The sequence below is a fragment of the Nomascus leucogenys genome, chromosome X (assembly GCF_006542625.1).
Source record: "Nomascus leucogenys isolate Asia chromosome X, Asia_NLE_v1, whole genome shotgun sequence".
NCBI classification, from domain to species: domain Eukaryota; kingdom Metazoa; phylum Chordata; class Mammalia; order Primates; family Hylobatidae; genus Nomascus; species Nomascus leucogenys.
The window spans coordinates 94,589,515-94,608,629 of NC_044406.1; the positions used below are offsets into that span (position 1 = coordinate 94,589,515).

Consider the following 19,115-nt stretch of genomic DNA (forward strand, 5'->3'; position numbering starts at 1 on the left):
TAAATTACCCTTTGGATTTCTGGACCCTTGTCTCTGTCTCTGCAGTCTATCAGCTCTTTTATGGCACAGTCAAGTACTAGCCCTAGCTACTGCCATAGCTCCCTGCTGCTCACTCAGCACATGAGCTTTCTATGATGGTGTTGGTTTAAGGGTAGAGAAACTTTTAGCTATATTGATAGGTGTGTGCTCTTCTCAGTCTGCATGCAGTTTCTATTGCTTTCATTTAGTTATTCTGCACATAAATCCTTTATGGCAGTAATTTTTTAGGCCTTTATTTAATCACTCACCCCTTTCTAAATTAGATGAGAGTCATGAACCTTCTTCCAGAGGAAAAACAATGCATTTAATAAATATACACAGATAATTTTCTATACTATTTCAGAGGACTCACAGATCCTTAGAAGCCCATCCATAGACCACTGGCAAAAAATCCAGGGTCTAAAGTGAAACATTGTTCAGTATAGTCACCAAAACTTCAAGGGGCTGCAGAGGCTCATGAGGCCAGATTTGACCTCCATATATCTCCTTCTCATTCATTGAAGACCTTGGCTCCAGGCTCACAGTATTCCTCCCATTGCCTCTGCCATCATTTTGGGTGACTTCAGCAACAACCACATGGCTGACTCATCTAATGCTTTACCCATCTAGCTTCTTTAACATCCCCTCCAACAGTGACTCTCACCTCAGGGCTCCACCTCATTCACCCATTTTCATGGACCACATGCTGAACTTCAACATCACTCAGAATTGCACTGAAATCATAACTTAAAACACCCCAGTTCTTAACTATAACCTCTACTTAACAACTCTTTTTTCGTATTTTTGTTTCATTTTGTTTGAGACAGAGTCTCACTCTGTTGCCCAGGCTGGAGTACAGTGGTGCGATCTTGGCTCACTGCATCCTCTGCCTCCCAGGTTCAAACGATTCTCCTGACTTAGGCTCCCAAGTAGCTGGGATTATAGGCATGCACCACCATGCCTGGCTAATTTTTGTATTTTTAGTAGAGATGGGGTTTCGCCATCTTGGCCAGGCTGGTCTCGAATTCCTGGCCTCAAGTAATACACCCGCCTCAGCCTCCCGAAGTGTTGAGATTACAGACGTGAGCCACTGCCCTCGGCCAACAATTCTTTTTTTCTTCAAATACATATGTACTTCAACTTTGTTGAGACTGCTAAGGCTGACTCCTATACTTTCTTCCGACCTACCAGCTATTTCCTGTCTTCGCTTCTTTCTTTAGCCTATTTAGTATCTGTGATTTCTCACTTCAGATACTCTCTTTTCAATATTCTCAATCCCCTTGCCCCATTGTCCTTTTAACATACCAACCTGATAAAATCCTAACCCTGAATCAGTCCCACTTATTCCATTCCTATATTTGAGTTGCAGCACCCTACTGGAGAAAATCACATAACCAAAGAGGTCGGTACTACTGCATCACAAATGTATAGCTTCTAAACCTCACCTGGGCCTTCAGTGCTAACCTGAAATTCTTCTGCATTGCTTTGGTCAGCTTTCTTTTTAACTTGTCATCATAATGACTATCTCAAACCTTTTGTACTTACCTTAAAATTCCAACTTTGCCACTTTTCTGCTTATGCTCAGTAAATGCCCTCTTATTTTACAAAGAACAGTAAGTGTGAAATAATGAATTCAACTTCTCATATCAAACTTCTGAACACACTCAGGTCCACATCCATTACTTCTGCCTTCCTTCTGATTAAAATGGAAGAGATGTCTCTTCATTTGTGCTTTGGCCAAATACACTCTTTTTTCCATAGCTTCAATTTATCCCTCTCTACAGTTGACTTCACATCCATTTTTAACCCACTCATGTCTTTCCTACCTAAAACCAACCAAACAAAAAAAACCCATGACTTTCCTCTACTTCATATCCCCTCCAATTATCACCTGTCCCTCTCCTTCCCTGCACAGCAAACTTCGCGAAAAATTTTACATTTCCTCACCCCTAATTTACTCTTCTGAAATATTTAAAATGTATTTATATCCAAGTAATACCTTGTGCATAGTTAGAAAGTAAAATATTATTATAAGTCATATTGCAAGAAATAGCAATCTCCTCATTCTCAATGTCTGCTCTCTGATAATACGATTCTCAATAGAGTTCTTACTTTGTACTGGGCATTATTTTAAGCCTTCATAAGTATTAACTCACTTAATCCTCAAAAAAACTTTATGAGGTAGATATTACTTTTATCCCCATTTTATAAATGAGAGAATGATGTTCAGACCAGTTAAATGACTTGCTTACAATTGTCCAACTAGTAAGGGGCACAGGCAAGATTCAAATTTAGGGAATCCAGTGCCACAGTCTACACTTTTACAACAAAGCCAAGCAATTTCAGCTCTATCAGGTGTTTTTATCGGCATGGCCTTACATTTCTAAATAACATCCTTACATTGGTAGTTTTAATTTTTTTCAACTTTAGACAGTATCAATTAACTTCTGCAAATTTGGACTTTTTTTCTGCCACTACTTCTACAAATATTTTTTATGCCACTTCCTTCCTCTCTATTGGGGATTCCAATTACATGTATATTTGGCTGCCTGAAATTGTCCTATAGCTTACCAATGCTCTATTTTTGTTTTGCAGTCTTTTTATTTTTTTGCCATTGTGAAAACACATGCAAGTGTGTTTCATTTTGGATAGCTTCTATTGATATATCTTCAAGTTCACTAGCCTTTTCTTCTGCGATACCTAATCTGCTGTTAACCCCTCCAGTGTATTTTTTATCTTAGATATTATAGCTTTCATCTCTAGTTTGATTTGGGTCTTTTAAAAAATGTCTTCCATATCTCAAGATATTCAGGCTGGGAGTGGTGGCTCACACCTTTAATCGCAGCACTCTGGGAGGCTGAGGTGGGAAGATCACTTGAGGACAGCCTGGGCAACATAGCGAGATTCCATCTCAAAAAAAAAAAAAAAAAAAAGCCTGCATCTGGTGACATGTGCCTGTAGTCCTAGCTACTTGGGAGGCTGAAGCAAGAGGATCTTCTGAGCCCAGGAGTTCAAGGGTACAGTGAGTCATGATGCTGCCACTGCACTCCAGCCTGGGCAACAGGACAATGTCTTGTCCTGAAAACAAAAAAAGACATTTAGCCTTTCTTCTAGCTTTCTGAACATATGGAATACAGTTAAAATAATTGCTTTTATGTCCTTGCTTGCTAATTCTAATACCTGTGTCATATCTGGGTCCGTTTCAGTTGGTTGCCTTTTCTTCTCATTATGGATTGTATTTTATTGATTTTTTGCTTACCAGGTAATTTTTTACTAGATGTCAGACTTGTTAATTTTCTCTTTTGGGATGCTGTATATTTTTGTATTCCTATAAATATTCTTAAACTTTGTTCTGCGACACAATTAAGTTACTTGAAAACAGCTTGATCCTTTCAAGTCTTGGTTTTCAGATTTGATAGGTGAGATCAGAGCAATGTTTAGTCTAGAGACAATTTTTCCCCACTACTGAGGCAAAACCCTTCTGAGTACTCTATCCAGTGTCCTGTGAGTCATGAGATTTTCCAGTTTAGCTGGTAGGAACAGACACTATTGCTAGACCTATGTGAGCACCAGGGATTGTTCCCTCTTATCTTTTTGGGTGGCTCTTTCCCCAGCATTATGCAGTTTCCTCGCTTGCATTTGTTGATCAGTATTCTGTTGACTACTAGAGGGAAACTCTGAAGGTGTCTAGAATTCTCTCTGCATCTTTTTCCTCTCTGGTACTATGTCCTGTGAACTCCAGCCAACTTCGTCCACTTGGATTCTCAGTTCTGTCTCCTTAATTTTAGAGAACTCATTGGACTCTGCCTGGATTTCCCCTTCCTGTACCACTTGATTCCCTTAAGCTTTTCAAACAAACTCTCCTATAGTTTATTAAGAAAGAGTACATGGGAAGTAAATTTTCAAGAACTTTTTGCCTAAAAATATTTCAAGTTAATTTTCACACTTGATAGGTTGGAAATAAATTTTGAAGGCATGACTTCATTGTCTTCTGGCTTCCATTATTCTGTTGAGAAGTTCACTGCCGATTTGAATCCAGATCTTTTGAATATAACCTATATTTAAAAATCTGGAAGCTTAAACAAAAGTTAATATTACTTTTAATTGACAAATCATAGTTGTACACATTAATGGGTTACAATGTGATGTTTTGATATATGCATACAATGTGGAATGACTAACTGAAGCCAATAAACATATCCATTACCTCACCATTTTTTGTGGTCAGCCATTGAGATTTACTCTTTTAGTTATTTTGAAACATACAATATATTATTATTGATTATATTCACAATGCTGCACAACAGATCTCAGAAACTTATTCCTCCTGTCTTTTTTTTTAATTTTATTTTTATTATACTTTAAGTTTTAGGGTACTTGTGCACAACGTGCAGGTTTGTTACATGTGCCATGTTGGTGTGCTGCACCCATTAACTCGTCATTTAGCATTAGGCATATCTCCTAATGCTATCCCTCCCCCATTCCCCCACCCCCCAACAGTCCCCGGTGTGTGATGTTCCCCTTCCTGTGTCCATGTGTTCTCATTGTTCAATTCCCACTTATGAGTGAGAACATGCAGTGTTTGGTTTTTTGTCCTTGCAATAGTTTGCTGAGAATGATGGTTTCCAGTTTCATCCATGTCCCTACAAAGGACATGAACTCATCATGTTTTATGGCTGCATAGTATTCCATGGTATATATGTACCACATTTTCTTCATCCAGTCTATCATTGTTGGACGTTTAGGTTGGTTCCAAGTCTTTGCTATTGTGAACAGTGCCACTATAAACATACGTGTGCATGTGTCTTTATAGCAGCATGATTTATAATCCTTTGGGTATATACCCAGTAATGGGATTGCTGGGTCAAATGGTATTTCTAGTTCTAGATCCCTGAGGAATTGCCATACTGACTTCCACAATGGTTGAACTAGTTTACAGTCCCACCAACAGTGTAAAAGTGTTCCTATTTCTCCACATCCTCTCCAGCACCTGTTGTTTCCTGACTTTTTAATGATGGCCATTCTAACTGGTGTGAGATGGTATCTCATTGTGGTTTTGATTTGCATTTCTCTGATGGCCAGTGATGATGAGCATTTTTTCATGTGTTTTTTGGCTGCATAAATATCTTTTTTTGAGAAGTGTCTGTTCATATCCTTTGCCCACTTTTTGATGGGGTTGTTTGTTTTTTTCTTGTAAATTTGTTTGAGTTCATTGTAGATTCTGGATATTAGCCCTTTGTCAGATGAGTAGGTTGCAAAAATTTTCTCCCATTCTGTAGGTTGCCTGTTCAGTCTGATGGTAGTTTCTTTTGCTGTGCAGAAGCTCTTTAGTTTAATTAGATCCCATTTGTCAATTTTGGCTTTTGTTGCCATTGCTTTTGGTGTTTTAGACATGAAGTCCTTGCCCATGCCTATGTCCTGAATGGTATTGCCTAGGTTTTCTTCTAGGGTTTTTATGATTTTAGGTCTAACATTTAAGTCTTTGAATCAATCCATCTTGAATTAATTTTTGTATAAGGTGTAAGGAAGGGATCCAGTTTCAGCTTTCTCCATATGGCTAGCCAGTTTTCCCAGCACCATTTATTAAATAGGGAATCCTTTCCCCATTGCTTGTTTTTGTCAGGTTTGTCAAAGATCAGATAGTTGTAGACATGCAGCATTATTTTTGAGGGCTCTGTTCTGTTCCATTGGTCTGTATCTCTGTTTTGATACCAATACCATGCTGTTTTGGTTACTGTAGCCTTGTAGTATAGTTTGAAGTCAGGTAACATGATGCCTCCAGCTTTGTTCTTTTGGCTTAGGATTGACTTGGCGATGTGGGCTCTCTTTTGGTTCCATATGAACTTTAAAGCAGTTTTTTCCAAGTCTGTGAAGAAAGTCATGGTAGCTTGATGGGGATGGCATTGAATCTATAAATTACCTTGGGCAGTATGGCCATTTTCACGATATTGATTCTTCCTACCCATGAGCATAGAATGTTCTTCCATTTGTTTGTATCCTCTTTTATTTTGTCCTGTCTAACTGAAACTTTATACCCTTTGTCCAACAACTCCCCATTCCCTCCTCCTCCTACCAGCCTCTGGTAACCACCGTTCTACTCTCTATTTCTATGAGTTTGATTTTTTCAGATTCCACCTATGTGTGAGATCATATGGTATTTGTCTTTCTGTGCCTGGCTTATTTTACTTAGCATACATCCTCCAGGTTCATTGATGCTGTCAAGGATAACAGGATTTCCTCTGACTTTAGTGGCTGAATAGTATTACATTATGTATCTATACCACATTTTCTTTATCCATTCATCCATTGATAGAAACTTAGGTAGATTCTGTATCTTGGCTATTCTGAGTAATGCTTCAGTGAACATGGGAATGCAGATATTTCTTTGACATATTGATTTCAACTTCTTTGGATATATACTGACTAGTGGGATTGCTGGATCCTACAGTAGTTCTATTTTTAGTGTTTTGAGGAACTCCATACTGTTTTTTATAATGGCTGTACTGATTTATATTCCCACCAACAGTGTATAAGGGTTCCCTTTTCTCTACATCCTCACCAGCAGTTATCCTTCCTCTTTTTAATAATAGCCATTACAATCTAGAAGTTTTAAAGATCTTATCTTTAACCCAGTTTTTCTGAAATTTCACCAAGATTTGCCTCTGTTATAGATTTTCCTTTCCTTTCCTTTCCTTTCCTTTCCGTTCCGTTCCGTTCCGTTCCGTTCCATTCCGTTCCGTTCCTTTCCTTTCCTTTCCTTTCCTTTCCTTTCCTTTCCTTTCCTTTCCATTCTCTCTCTCTCTCTCTCTCTCCTTCTTTCTTTCTTCTTGTTCTGTTGCCCAGGCTGGAGTGCAGTGGCACGATCTCAGCTCACTGCAATCTCCGCCTCCCAGATTCAAGTGATTCTCCTGCCTCAGCCTCCCTAGTAGCTGGGACTACAGGCTCACGCCACTACGCCCGGCTAATTTTGGTATTTTTAGTAGAGATGAGGTTTCACCATGTTGGCCAGGCTGGTCTCGAACTCCTGATGTCCAGTAATCTGCCCACCTTGGCCTCCCAATGTGCTGAGATTACAGGTGTGAGCCACCGTGCCTGGCCCATTGTGGACTTTTTATCATTCATTTTTCCTGGGCACTCAGTGAATCTTTCTAATCTAAAGACTGGTGACCTCTAGCTCTGGAAAATGTTCCTGTATTATTTGCTAATAATTTCCTTCCCTTTGTTCCTTCTCTTCTTTGTTTATGGGACTTTGATTAGTGAACTGTTGGACATCCTAGACTTTTTTCTCTAATTTTATCTTTTCCATTTTCCATTACTTTGTCTTCTTATTTTACTAAGATACTTCCTTAATTTTTCATTAAATCCTTCTATTGAAATTTTAATTTCAGCATTCCTAATTTTATTCACAAGAGCCCATCCTTCATCCTTGTTTCTTTTTTAGCATTCTGTTTTTGCTTTGTGGATACGAACTATTTGGTTTTCTTCTTGAAAATATTATCATTTTTAAAAGTTTGCTTCTAAACCCTGCATTGTCTGGGTTTCCTCCCAGTTCCTTTTCTCTGTTAGTTTAAATTGCTGTCTTTTCCTAAATATCTGGCAAACTACTGGCTGTGTGTTTGAGTTTAAGCACTAAAAGATGACTGGAAACTCTGAGTGGATGGGAATAATTTATGGGTTGGTGAACTTTGCTATAGGATTATAAGGCGGAATGCCAGCTTTTTATTGATGGACTCCCAAGTGTCAGTTCTGTAGGTCTTTTCTCTTGGGTCAATTTCCCTTGGATGGAATCCTCCAATCTCCTGCTTTTGATTGGAGGGGCAGCGGTGTGGAAGGTATAAGCCTGGCCGCCAGCATTCTGGGAGCCAAGGAGGGAAAAGGAGCTGAGAGTTTTAAGACTGCTTTTAGTATAATGTCAAAGCTCAGCAGAAAGTAAACCTCACATATCCTGCCAGAATGAGGGAATGGTAGTCTCTGGTTTAGTGTGCATGGATCTGTGGATCTAGTTGTTCCTCATGCAAACTTTCAACTTTCTGTGGCACTAAATCAACTTGATGTTGTTGGCTTCCTGATCTAGCTTTCTCTGGTCTGTTATTGGTTACCACACATTCATCCCTTTCTAGCTTCCAAACATTTGTTGACAATCTTTTACTTGTTGGCATCTCTTTTCTATTCTCTTTGTCTTTGTGGGTTTATGACATTTCATTCTTTGACTGTTATTTCAGTGAGATTTCATGAAAGCAAAAATAAAACATATATTCAAACCACTGTATTTAATAATCTCTACTCTCCAACCCTCTGACCCTCTGAAATGTTTTGTCCCACTACCACACCATTGAAAGTATTCTTTTCAAGGTCATCAAATGAATACCTTGTTGCTAAATATAATAGACACCCCTTTGTTTCATCTTACTTGATCTCTCAGTAGCATTTGTCCTCTTGATCATTTTTACTTGAAATTTCTTTGCCCTTACATTCCATGAACACTCCTGGTTTTCTTCCTACTTTGCTGTTTTTGTTTTGTTTTGCCTTTGTGAACAATGTTTCCTTGGCCTATTCCTTTAATGCTATTGTTCTTTGTGATTCTGTCTTAGGTTACTCTCTTCTCTCATTACACGTTCTCCTTGTTGCAAACTCATTGGTTCCTAGGGCTTCAATTACCATCTAGATGGTTATGATTCCCAACTCTTTATCTGAATCTTCTTTTCATAGGCTCAGGTATAACCTGAGGTGTAGGTGGAATAGATGACTATCTATGTAGTATGACTTGAGAATCATCTACCCACCTTCAATACCGGTCTCCCACAGGGTCTGAAATTTTCCCCCACCATTATGCATTGTATTGTGTTAAGGCACCATGACTTCAGTTAAAATGAAATTTTAGCTGGGAGAGATATGCCTTATCCCCTTACAAATGACACCTCATATTATTTGTAATAGAGACCAAGGCCTTGAGAGACTGCAACAAGATAGCTAATGTTGTGTTTTGCTTAAATAAAAGAACACAGACAGTCAGATACACACACACACACACACACACCCCACCATGTCACTTTTAACCCATTCTTAACCTTTCGTCCATCGTTAACATTTAGGAATATAGTATTCTAATATTTCTATTTAGATGTATTTCACAAACATGATATGCTATGTATACTGTATTATACTCTACATTTGAAACAATATATCACAAACTTTTCTCTATATCATTGGATATTATAAAACCTGATTTCCAATTGCTTCATGTTATTTTATCTTTTGATGTATAGTACATTACTTAACTCAGTCTCCACTGTTAGACAATTAGGCTACATATGGTGTGTTGAGTGCCCTTGTAGTTCTATCTTTGCATACATCTCAATTATTTCCATAATAAAAATTTTATGAAATAGAACTGTGGTGTCAAAGAAGATTTATATTTTAAGCTATTTTGAAATTTAATGCTAATTTGGACTTCAAAATATATATCAATTTCAATTCTAATACAAATATGTAGGCATTATTGACTATAGGCATGAAAGCTCCTGTGCTGTCATTTGTTTGTAATTTAAACTCTATCTCATTTTAATTTACATTTATTTGATTTCTCATAAAGTTGGACTTTTAAAATATATTTATTGGCCATTTGTTTGCTTTGACTTTGTTTTCTTTGATGTTTTGTGAATTAACCCTTTTTGATTTATTTGTTTACACTCATGCTTATTCCAAGATGCTTTAAAATATGATCTCTTTGCCTCCGATTTTGACCCTTTCCAATCCCTCCACTGAAGCCATAGTACTATTCCTGAAACATGAATTTCAGCATATTATTTCCCCACCTAAAATGCTTAGTGACTCCCATCATTGTTAAGATAAAATCCAACGTTTGTAACATGGCCTACAAAGTCCTGCATGATTTTGTCTCATTCTCCAGGCTTCAAACAAGAGAGAGCACACACACATCCACATAGTCTTTGCTTAGTTAACTCTTACTCACTACGTAGGTCATTGGTTAAAATCGACTTACTCATGGGAGATTTCCCTTAGCTCCCAAGTCTCTTCAGATAACTCCTGTGTATGCTCTACTCCCTTTGTAGCAGCACTTCTATTGCCCATGTAATGTCTTTCTCCTTCGTGATGTGTGAGCTCTTGAGGGCAAGAACCACAACAAAAATTGTTCACTTTGTGTATCTCCAGTGCCCAGTACAGTGCCTGGCACATTAGTTGTGCTTAATAAGTGTTGGATAGATGGATGGAGGAAATAAAGAAGATTGGAGAGGCCAGAAAGAAATTCCATGAGCTAATTTTCTAGATTAACTGTTATCCTAAAGAAGTTGTTGTCTCCTTACTCACCAAATCCTGGCTATTCATGTGAGACCTTATGATTGTACTGAGCTAGTCTTTCATTTGGCCTGTAGTTTATCCCTGAAACATCTTTATTTTCAGAAACAATAAGAGATGTTGTTGGTAGATCTATAGCAGGGTATATGTACATGAGGATATGTATTTTTCAGTTTCTCATTCCCTTACAGCTAGTTCACCATAAAAGTTTCCTCTCTGGTCTTCCTACATTCGATGCCTTTTCTCTCTCCTCTAACCTACATATTGTTGCCAAGTGAATTTTTCTTTCCTCACCATCATTTACATGTTCAAGGATCTTCATTGGCTCTGATTTAGAAGATCTTGCACAGGACTAAAACATGTATATTTTGGCAAAAGCTCCTCCAGATAATCCTGATGTGTAACGATGGCTAAGAATTGCTGAAATATGTAAAATATACCTCAATTTTTTGAAGAAAAGAACAGTCTAAATGGTTAAGGGTATAGAATTTAGAATCAGATGGACATGGGCTCAGTTATATTTCTGACTCTTACTGGTTGTGTGATCCTGGACAAGTTACTCAGCATTTCAATGTTGTCAACTTTCTCATTTGCAAAATGGAAATAACATCTACTACATAGGGTTATGGTAAAGAGTAAATTAGATAATGTATGTAAAGTGAATGCACAGAGCAGTGTGTATACTAAGCACTTGATAAATGTTAGCAGTTATTTTGTTGTTAGTCATTCAATTGTTCATTCAACAATTATTTTTTCACTATGTGTCAAATGCTGTGTTAGGGCCATGGAAGACATTAAGAGGTACAAAATATGAACCCTGCTCTTAAGACTTTTAGAATTAGTTGAGAAGAAAAAACTATCATAGCACTATACAATCTAAGGATAATAAAGTGAAATATAAATATTATAAAAGATCGCATAGGTCAGGCACGGTGGCTCGCTCCTGTAATTCCAGCACTTTGGGAGGCCAAAACGGGTGGATCACTTGAGGTCAGGAGTTTGAGACCAGCCTGGCCAACTTGGCAAAATCCCGTCTCTACTAAAAATACAAAAATTAGCTGGGCGTGGTGGTGGGTGCCAGCTAGGGAGGCTGAGACATGAGAATTGCTTGAACCTGGAAGGGGGTCGGAGAAGCAGAGATTGCAGTGAGCTGAGATGGCGCCACTGCACTGCAACCTGGGTGACACAGCAAGACTCTGTCTCAAAAAAAAAAAAAATCACACAAAGGATATATTTAGGGAAGGTGTTAACCTAGCATGCTGACTTGCTGACTAGCATAAACAAAAAAGAAAAATCTCTCTCAAACTGTTTTTACTAAGCCTTTAAAGGTCTAGTTTTGATGCTGTCTGCCAGATGGAAAATGATGCAGAGGGGAAAAAATCCTGTATTTACTTCTCAAAATTAAGACCGCATGGGGGAGTGTGTTTGAGGGGTGAACATGTGTGAATAAATATGGTATAACTCTTAATTGGTTCCTGATGATTAAAATTTAAATGGTTTCCATTGGAAAGGCACAGATATGATATTTTCACTAAATAAATCAAGACTTACAAGTCATTTATTTTCACCTTGTTAAACCAGAAATCAAACACTGGGTGAAGGTTGCAATCTATTTTGATGTATATTGATGTACTTTTCTCTCTTTCAGGGTCGCTATGGCAACTGCATCTTCTCAAGTTCTGATTCCAGACATCAATTTTAATGATGCCTTTGAAAACTTTGCTTTAGATTTTTCCAGAGAAAAGAAACTGCTAGAGGGGTTAGATTATTTAACAGGTGTGAAAATACTGTGCTTTCCTTCCCATTTAATTTTTTTTCTTCTGGTATGCTTTTACTTAAAAATAATTTGAAAAAGACAATATTTATGATTTACGTATTTTATAATCTTTAAAATGATGCATGTATCTTTTCAGACAGAATATATTTTAGTTCATGTAACAGAAAAAAAAGATGATTTATGATTTGTTAACTATTTCTAGGGTCAAAATGGGTATACCATCTGTACTTAAGAGTAAAACACAAGAAAGTGCTGACAGATTTGTCCTTATGAATCTAACAGTAATGTATTGTTGCTTGTTATGAGAGTAGAACTCAGGTGACAATTAGGGAATATTAGAGAATGCCTTATGTGGGTATAAGTACGACCAAAATGGTTTTAAGGAAAATTAGGAGTCAGTAGATCAGGAAAGAAAATGTAAGAAATATCTGGCTCTCAGACAATTTTAGAAAATGAGGGATGCAACCAGCCTGTTAAAAATGCTGGCTACTTTCAGGATTATTTAATGATCATTTCATGAAAAAAATATACACAAACTATTTTTGCAACTGTTTTCTTACTATATTAAATAGCTGCTCCTTATTGAACATCTACTTTATTCTAGACACTGTATATTAATTTTGTATCTCTAATCCTTACAACAAATCTATAAGTTAATTATCACCCCTATTTTATAGATGAGGGAACTCATTATTTTGCACTTGACTATACAGCTAAAAATATATAATGGGGCTGGGCACGGTGGCTCACGCCCATAATCCCAGCACTTCGGGAAGCCCAGGTGGGTGGATCACCTGAAGTCAGGAGTTTGAGACCAGCCTGACCAACATGGCGAAACCCTGTCTCTACTAAAAATACAAAAATTAGCCAGACTTGGTGGTGGGTGCCTGTAATCCCAGCTACTCAGGAGGCTGATGCAGGAGAATCACTTGAACCCAGAAGGCAGAGGTTGCAGTGAGCCGAGATTGCACCACTGCATTCCAGCCTGGGCAACAAGAGCAAAAATCTGTCTAAATATATATATATATATATATATATATATATATATATATATATATACTCATTTTGAAATTAAAAAAAATAAGTTGAAGACCATATGTTAAGAAAACCATATAATCACTTTACTCTAATGTCTACATAAGTGTTTATGCAGGCAGACTAGACAGCTGGGGCAATCATCATAAAAATTTAGGCTTATATCTTTGTCTAAAATATTTTTATTGTTGCAGCAAAAGTGGTTTTAGGGAGCTTGAGATCCCAGCATTTTGCTTCAGGTTGCATGGTTCATGCAATCTAAAGATTCCCTACTAAGAAAATCTCTTCAAGAGATGTTGGGTTACGCAGGAAGAGTAACAATTGTAAAATTCCAGAAGATAGAGTATGTTTTCCTTACTTTCTTTTCCACCTTTCCTTACAGCCCCAAACCCACCATCTATCCGAGAAGAACTCTGTACTGCCTCCCATGACACCATTACAGTCCACTGGATCTCGGATGATGAGTTCAGCATCAGCTCCTATGAGCTTCAGTACACCATATTCACTGGCCAGGCTAACTTCATCAGTAAGTCATGGTGTAGTTGGGGCCTGTGGCCAGAGATAAGGAAATGTAAGGAAGCAGTAAGCTGCTCAAGATTGGCCGGGGCGCCACGAGGCAAGTGTTTGTAAGACATGTTAGGTTGTTTAGTATAGTGTTTCATAGACAGTGTAAGCTCCCCAGGGCATTGCAAAGACCTTACTGATGGGTAACAAGCAAGTTGTATATTTCCTTGCTGGGCAGTTGCTGGGGCCATTCCCATTCATTTATGTAACCGTTAGCCTTTCCTCAATTAATCCATGTCACTCCACTTTCCCAAGGAGAGTACAGCTTGGTACTTGTTCCTTGCCACCATCATTGCTGGTTCTGTGTGTACGAACATCTCTCTCCTTGACTCTTCTTCTACTTCATTATCGTGGTAAAATACATTATGTTCAAAGACTTTTCCTTTATCAAACCTACCCCTATCAGTGAATATGGTGACAGGCCTCCTGACTCTGTCACTCTTCCCTTTACTTCTTCCTTTCCACCAAGAATTATGCTAAATATGAAAACATGTCAGTGGGCCACAAAATGAAAAAGGTTAACAAAGCTGTTGTTTAGCTCACATGTTATGGTTTCACTTTCTGGTGAATTGGAGCAAGACGAAGCAGAATAGGAACTTCACTCATGCCAGTCAAGAGGGGATGAGCTGAAAGTTCCCCTCAATGCCCTGGGTGCAGTGGGGGCGGGGGTGGGGGATGGTGGAAATGGAAACAAAAGCAAAATTAAAGCTGGATTCAAGACTGGAACAGATTCCCAACCTAAAATAACATCTCCATAGCTGCAAATTACTATTTTCTTTTACTTTTTTGTTCCTGCTTTTGTGTCTGACTTCACAGGCCAACATGAGAGTAGTTTTTCCAACTAACCCCTTCAAGTAGGCTTCCTTTTCCTGTTTTGTGACTAATCTGGGGCAGAATTCTGTTTTGTAACAAGGTGGGGTGGGGAGATGAGAGGACATTTGGTGATCAAACTTTAAAAAACATTTGCCTCGTGCAGCTCCAACCTAAACCACTTGGCCCATGTAGCTATGTTCCTGGGTGTTTCTTCAGATTGTGAAGTCACAAACTCTAATGCTTCACTGATTTATTTATCTCTCCTACTCTGGAAAGTCTTAGTGCCAACAACTCTGCTTCTTTTTCCTGATATGGGGAAAACAGTCATCTCCCAGGAATTAAGAAGAAGTCTGAGAAGTGACAAAGATCTAAAGGTTGTCACCTTTATTTTCAAGGTTATATAGTCCTTTGTAAAGAAAAGCTTAAAGGATAATTCTTAACAGTGATAGGATCATAGCATCTTAGAATTGGAATGGACCTTAGAAGTCATCTAGTCTACTCTTCTTCCCTCCTACCAGACACCCAGCAGATAATCATCCTGTCTCTGCTTGAACATTTCCAGTGATAGGTACCTCACTTCTAACAAAACAACCCATTTGATTATTCTGCAGCTATAAATAATGGCCAGCGCTTCCTTATAAGAGGCTTAACTCTTCCTTGTAGTAAATAATAACGACAGTAATAATTTACATGTGTATTATGCTTTGCCATTTACAAATGCTCCCACATACATTATCTCATTGAGTCTTTATGGGTGCTTACTTAGCCTTATGAAATGTTATTAACTCTACTTTATAGATGAAGAAACTGGGGCTCAAGTTGAGTGAGTTGCCCAAAGTCACAGAGCTACGAAATGATGGAGTCAAGGTTGCAGCTTGAGCCTGTCAGACTTCAAGTTTAATGCTCCTTGAAGTAAACCACAGCAACCAGTTAGTCCTAGTTCTGACCTTTTGTGCCTCACTAACAAACCTAATCCATCTTTCACATAACAGTTCTTCAGATAATTTTAGTTAGTTCCTATGTCCTTCTAAATTTTCTATTTTCCAGGCTAGGCATCTTCCTTTCTTTCAATTGCTCCTCATATGGCATAGTTTCAGCTCTTTTGCTATCCTAGTATCATTTTTAAGAACACGCTCCTGTTTATCACTGTGCTTTATAAAATGTTCTGTCAATGAAGTGAATGTAGTACTCCAAAAGTGGTCTGAGCACTGCAGAGGATAGCTGGATTATTTCTCTTGTACATTAGCTGATTCCCCCTTGCCCTGTACCTTTTTTTTCAGCAGCCACTTTGACTACCAACTGTTTACTGAGCATATGATCAACTGAATTTGCTATGTATTCCAAATCCTGTTCTTATACAATTGAATGTCTAAAACAAAAATACAAAGCCTTGCATTTATCCCTAGTACATTTTTTTTTATTGTACTTTAAGTTTTAGGGTACATGTGCACAATGTGCAGGTTTGTTACATATGTATCCATGTGCCATGTTGGTGTGCTGCACCCATTAACTCGTCATTTAGCATTAGGTGTATCTTCTAATGCTATCCCTCCCCCTTACCCCCACCACACAACAGTCCCCGGAGTGTGATGTTCCCCTTCCTGTGTCCATGTGTTCTCATTGTTCAATTCCCACCTATGAGTGAGAACATGCGGTGTTTGGTTTTTTGTCCTTGCATTAGTTTACTGAGAATGATGATTTCCAGTTTCATCCATGTCCCTACAAAGGACATGAACTCATCATTTTTTATGGCTGCATAGTATTCCATGGTGTGTATGTGCCACATTTTCTTAATCCAATCTATCGTTGTTGGACATTTGGGTTGGTTCCAAGTCTTTGCTATTGTGAATAGTGCCACAATAAACATACGTGTGCATGTGTCTTTATAGCAGCATGATTTATAATCCTTTGGGTACATACCCAGTAATGGGATGGCTGGGTCAAATGGTATTTCTAGTTCTAGATCCCTGAGGAATCGCCACACCGACTTCCACAATGGTTGAACTAGTTTACAGTCCCACCAACAGTGTAAAAGTGTTCCTATTTCTCCACATCCTCTCCAGCACCTGTTGTTTCCTGACTTTTTAATGATCGCCATTCTAACTGGTGTGAGATGGTATCTCACCATGGTTTTGATTTGCATTTCTCTGATGGCCAGTGATGATGAGCATTTTTGCATGTGTTTTTTGGCTGCATAAATGTCTTCTTTTGAGAAGTGTCTGTTCATATCCTTCGCTCACTTTTTGATGGGGTTGTTTGTTTTTTTCTTGTAAATTTGTTTGAGTTCATTGTAGATTCTGGATATTAGCCCTTTGTCAGATGAGTAGGTTGTGAAGATTTTCTCCCATTTTGTAGGTTGCCTGTTCAGTCTGATGGTAGTTTCTTTTGCTGTGCAGAAGCTCTTTAGTTTAATTAGATCCCATTTGTCAATTTTGGCTTTTGTTGCCATTGCTTTTGGTGTTTTAGACATGAAGTCCTTGCCCATGCCTATGTCCTGAATGGTAATGCCTAGGTTTTCTTCTAGGGTTTTTATGGTTTTAGGTCTAACATGTAAGTCTTTAATCCATCTTGAATTAATTTTTGTATAAGGTGTAAGGAAGGGATCCAGTTTCAGCTTTCTCCATATGGCTAGCCAGTTTTCCCAGCGCCATTTATTAAATAGGGAATCCTTTCCCCATTGCTTGTTTTTGTCAGGTTTGTCATGGAATGTTCTTCCATTTGTTTGTATCCTCTTTTATTTCATTGAGCAGTAGTTTGCAGTTCTCCTTGAAGAGGTCCTTCACGTCCCTTGTAAGTTGGATTCCTAGGTATTTTATTCTCTTTGAAGCAATTGTGAATGGGAGTTCACTCATGATTTGGCTCTCTGTTTGCCTGTTATTGGTGTATAAGAATGCTTGTGATTTTTGCACATTGATTTTGTATCCTGAGACTTTGCTGAAGTTGCTAATCAGCTTAAGGAGATTTTGGGCTGAGACAATGGGGTTTTCTAGACATACAATCATGTCATCTGCAAACAGGGACAATTTGACTTCCTCTTTTCCTAATTGAATACCCTTTATTTCCTTCTCCTGCCTAATTGCCCTGGCCAGAACTTCCAACACTATGTTGAATAGGAGTGGTGAGAGAGGGCATCCCTGTCTTATGCCAGTTTACAAAGGGAATGCTTCCAGTTTTTGCCCATTCAGTATGATATTGGCTGTGGGTTTGTCATAGATAGCTCTTATTATTTTGAGATACGTCCCATCAATACCTAATTTATTGAGAGTTTTTAGCATGAAGCATTGTTGAATTTTGTCAAAGGCCTTTTCTGCATCTATTGAGATAATCATGTGGTTTTTGTCTTTGGTTCTGTTTATCTGCTGGATTACATTTGTTGATTTGAGTATGTTGAACCAGCCTTGCATCCCAGGGATGAAGCCCACTTGATCATGGTGGATAAGCTTTTTGATGTGCTGCTGGATTTGGTTTGCCAGTATTTTATTGAGGATTTTTGCATCAATGTTCATCAAAGATATTGGTCTAAAATTCTCTTTTTTGGTTGTGTCTCTGCCCGGCTTTGGTATCAGGATGATGCTGGCCTCATAAAATGAGTTAGGGAGGATTCCCTCTTTTTCTATTGATTGGAATAGTTTCAGAAGGAATGGTACCAGTTCCTCCTTGTACCTCTGGTAGAATTCGGCTGTGAATCCATCTGGTCCTGGACTCTTTTTGGTTGGTAAGCTGTTGATTATTGCCACAATTTCAGAGCCTGTTATTGGTCTATTCAGAGATTCAACTTCTCCCTGGTTTAGTCTTGGGAGGGTGTATGTTGAGGAATTTATCAATTTCTTCTAGATTTTCTAGTTTATTTGCATAGAGGTGTTTGTAGTATTCTCTGATGGTAGTTTGTATTTCTGTGGGATCGGTGGTGATATCCCCTTTATCATTTTTTATTGCATCTATTTGATTCTTCTCTCTTTTCTTCTTTATTAGTCTTGCTAGCGGTCTATCAATTTTGTTGATCTTTTCAAAAAACCAGCTCCTGGATTCATTAATTTTTTGAAGGGTTTTTTGTCTCTATTTCCTTCAGTTCTGCTCTGATTTTAGTTATTTCTAGCCTTCTGCTAGCTTTTGAATGTGTTTGCTCTTGCTTTTCCAATTCTTTTAATTGTGATGTTAGGGTGTCAATTTTGGATCTTTCCTGTTTTCTCTTGAGGGCATTTAGTGCTATAAATTTCCCTCTACACACTGCTTTGAATGTGTCCCAGAGATTCTGGTATGTTGTATCCTTGTTCTCGTTGGTTTCAGAGAATATCTTTATTTCCACCTTCATTTCGTTATGTACCCAGTAGTCATTCAGGGGCAGGTTGTTCAGTTTCCATGTAGTTGAGCAGTTTTGAGTGAGTTTCTTAATCCTGAGTTCTAGTTTGATTGCACTGTTGTCTGAGAGACAGTTTGTTATAATTTCTGTTCTTTTACATTTGCTGAGGAGAGCTTTACTTCCAACTATGTGGTCAATTTTGGAATAGGTGTGGTGTGGTGCTGAAAAAACTGTATATTCTGTTGATTTGGGTTGGAGGGTTCTGTAGATGTCTATTAGGTCCGCTTGGTG

The 19,115-nt window shown here is 38.2% G+C and overlaps 1 protein-coding gene across 3 annotated transcripts in view; it reads left to right on the forward strand.

The window, feature by feature from the left end:
• MID2 (midline 2) overlaps window positions 1-19,115 on the forward strand; it is a 111,451-nt gene that overhangs the window by 78,019 nt on the left and 14,317 nt on the right. For all 3 annotated transcript variants that reach the window (XM_030807291.1, XM_003262172.3, XM_030807292.1), the window contains exons 6-7: window positions 11,984-12,111; window positions 13,530-13,673. In XM_030807291.1, coding sequence (XP_030663151.1) covers window positions 11,984-12,111; window positions 13,530-13,673 — 272 coding nt within the window. The remainder of the gene's footprint in view (window positions 1-11,983; window positions 12,112-13,529; window positions 13,674-19,115) is intronic.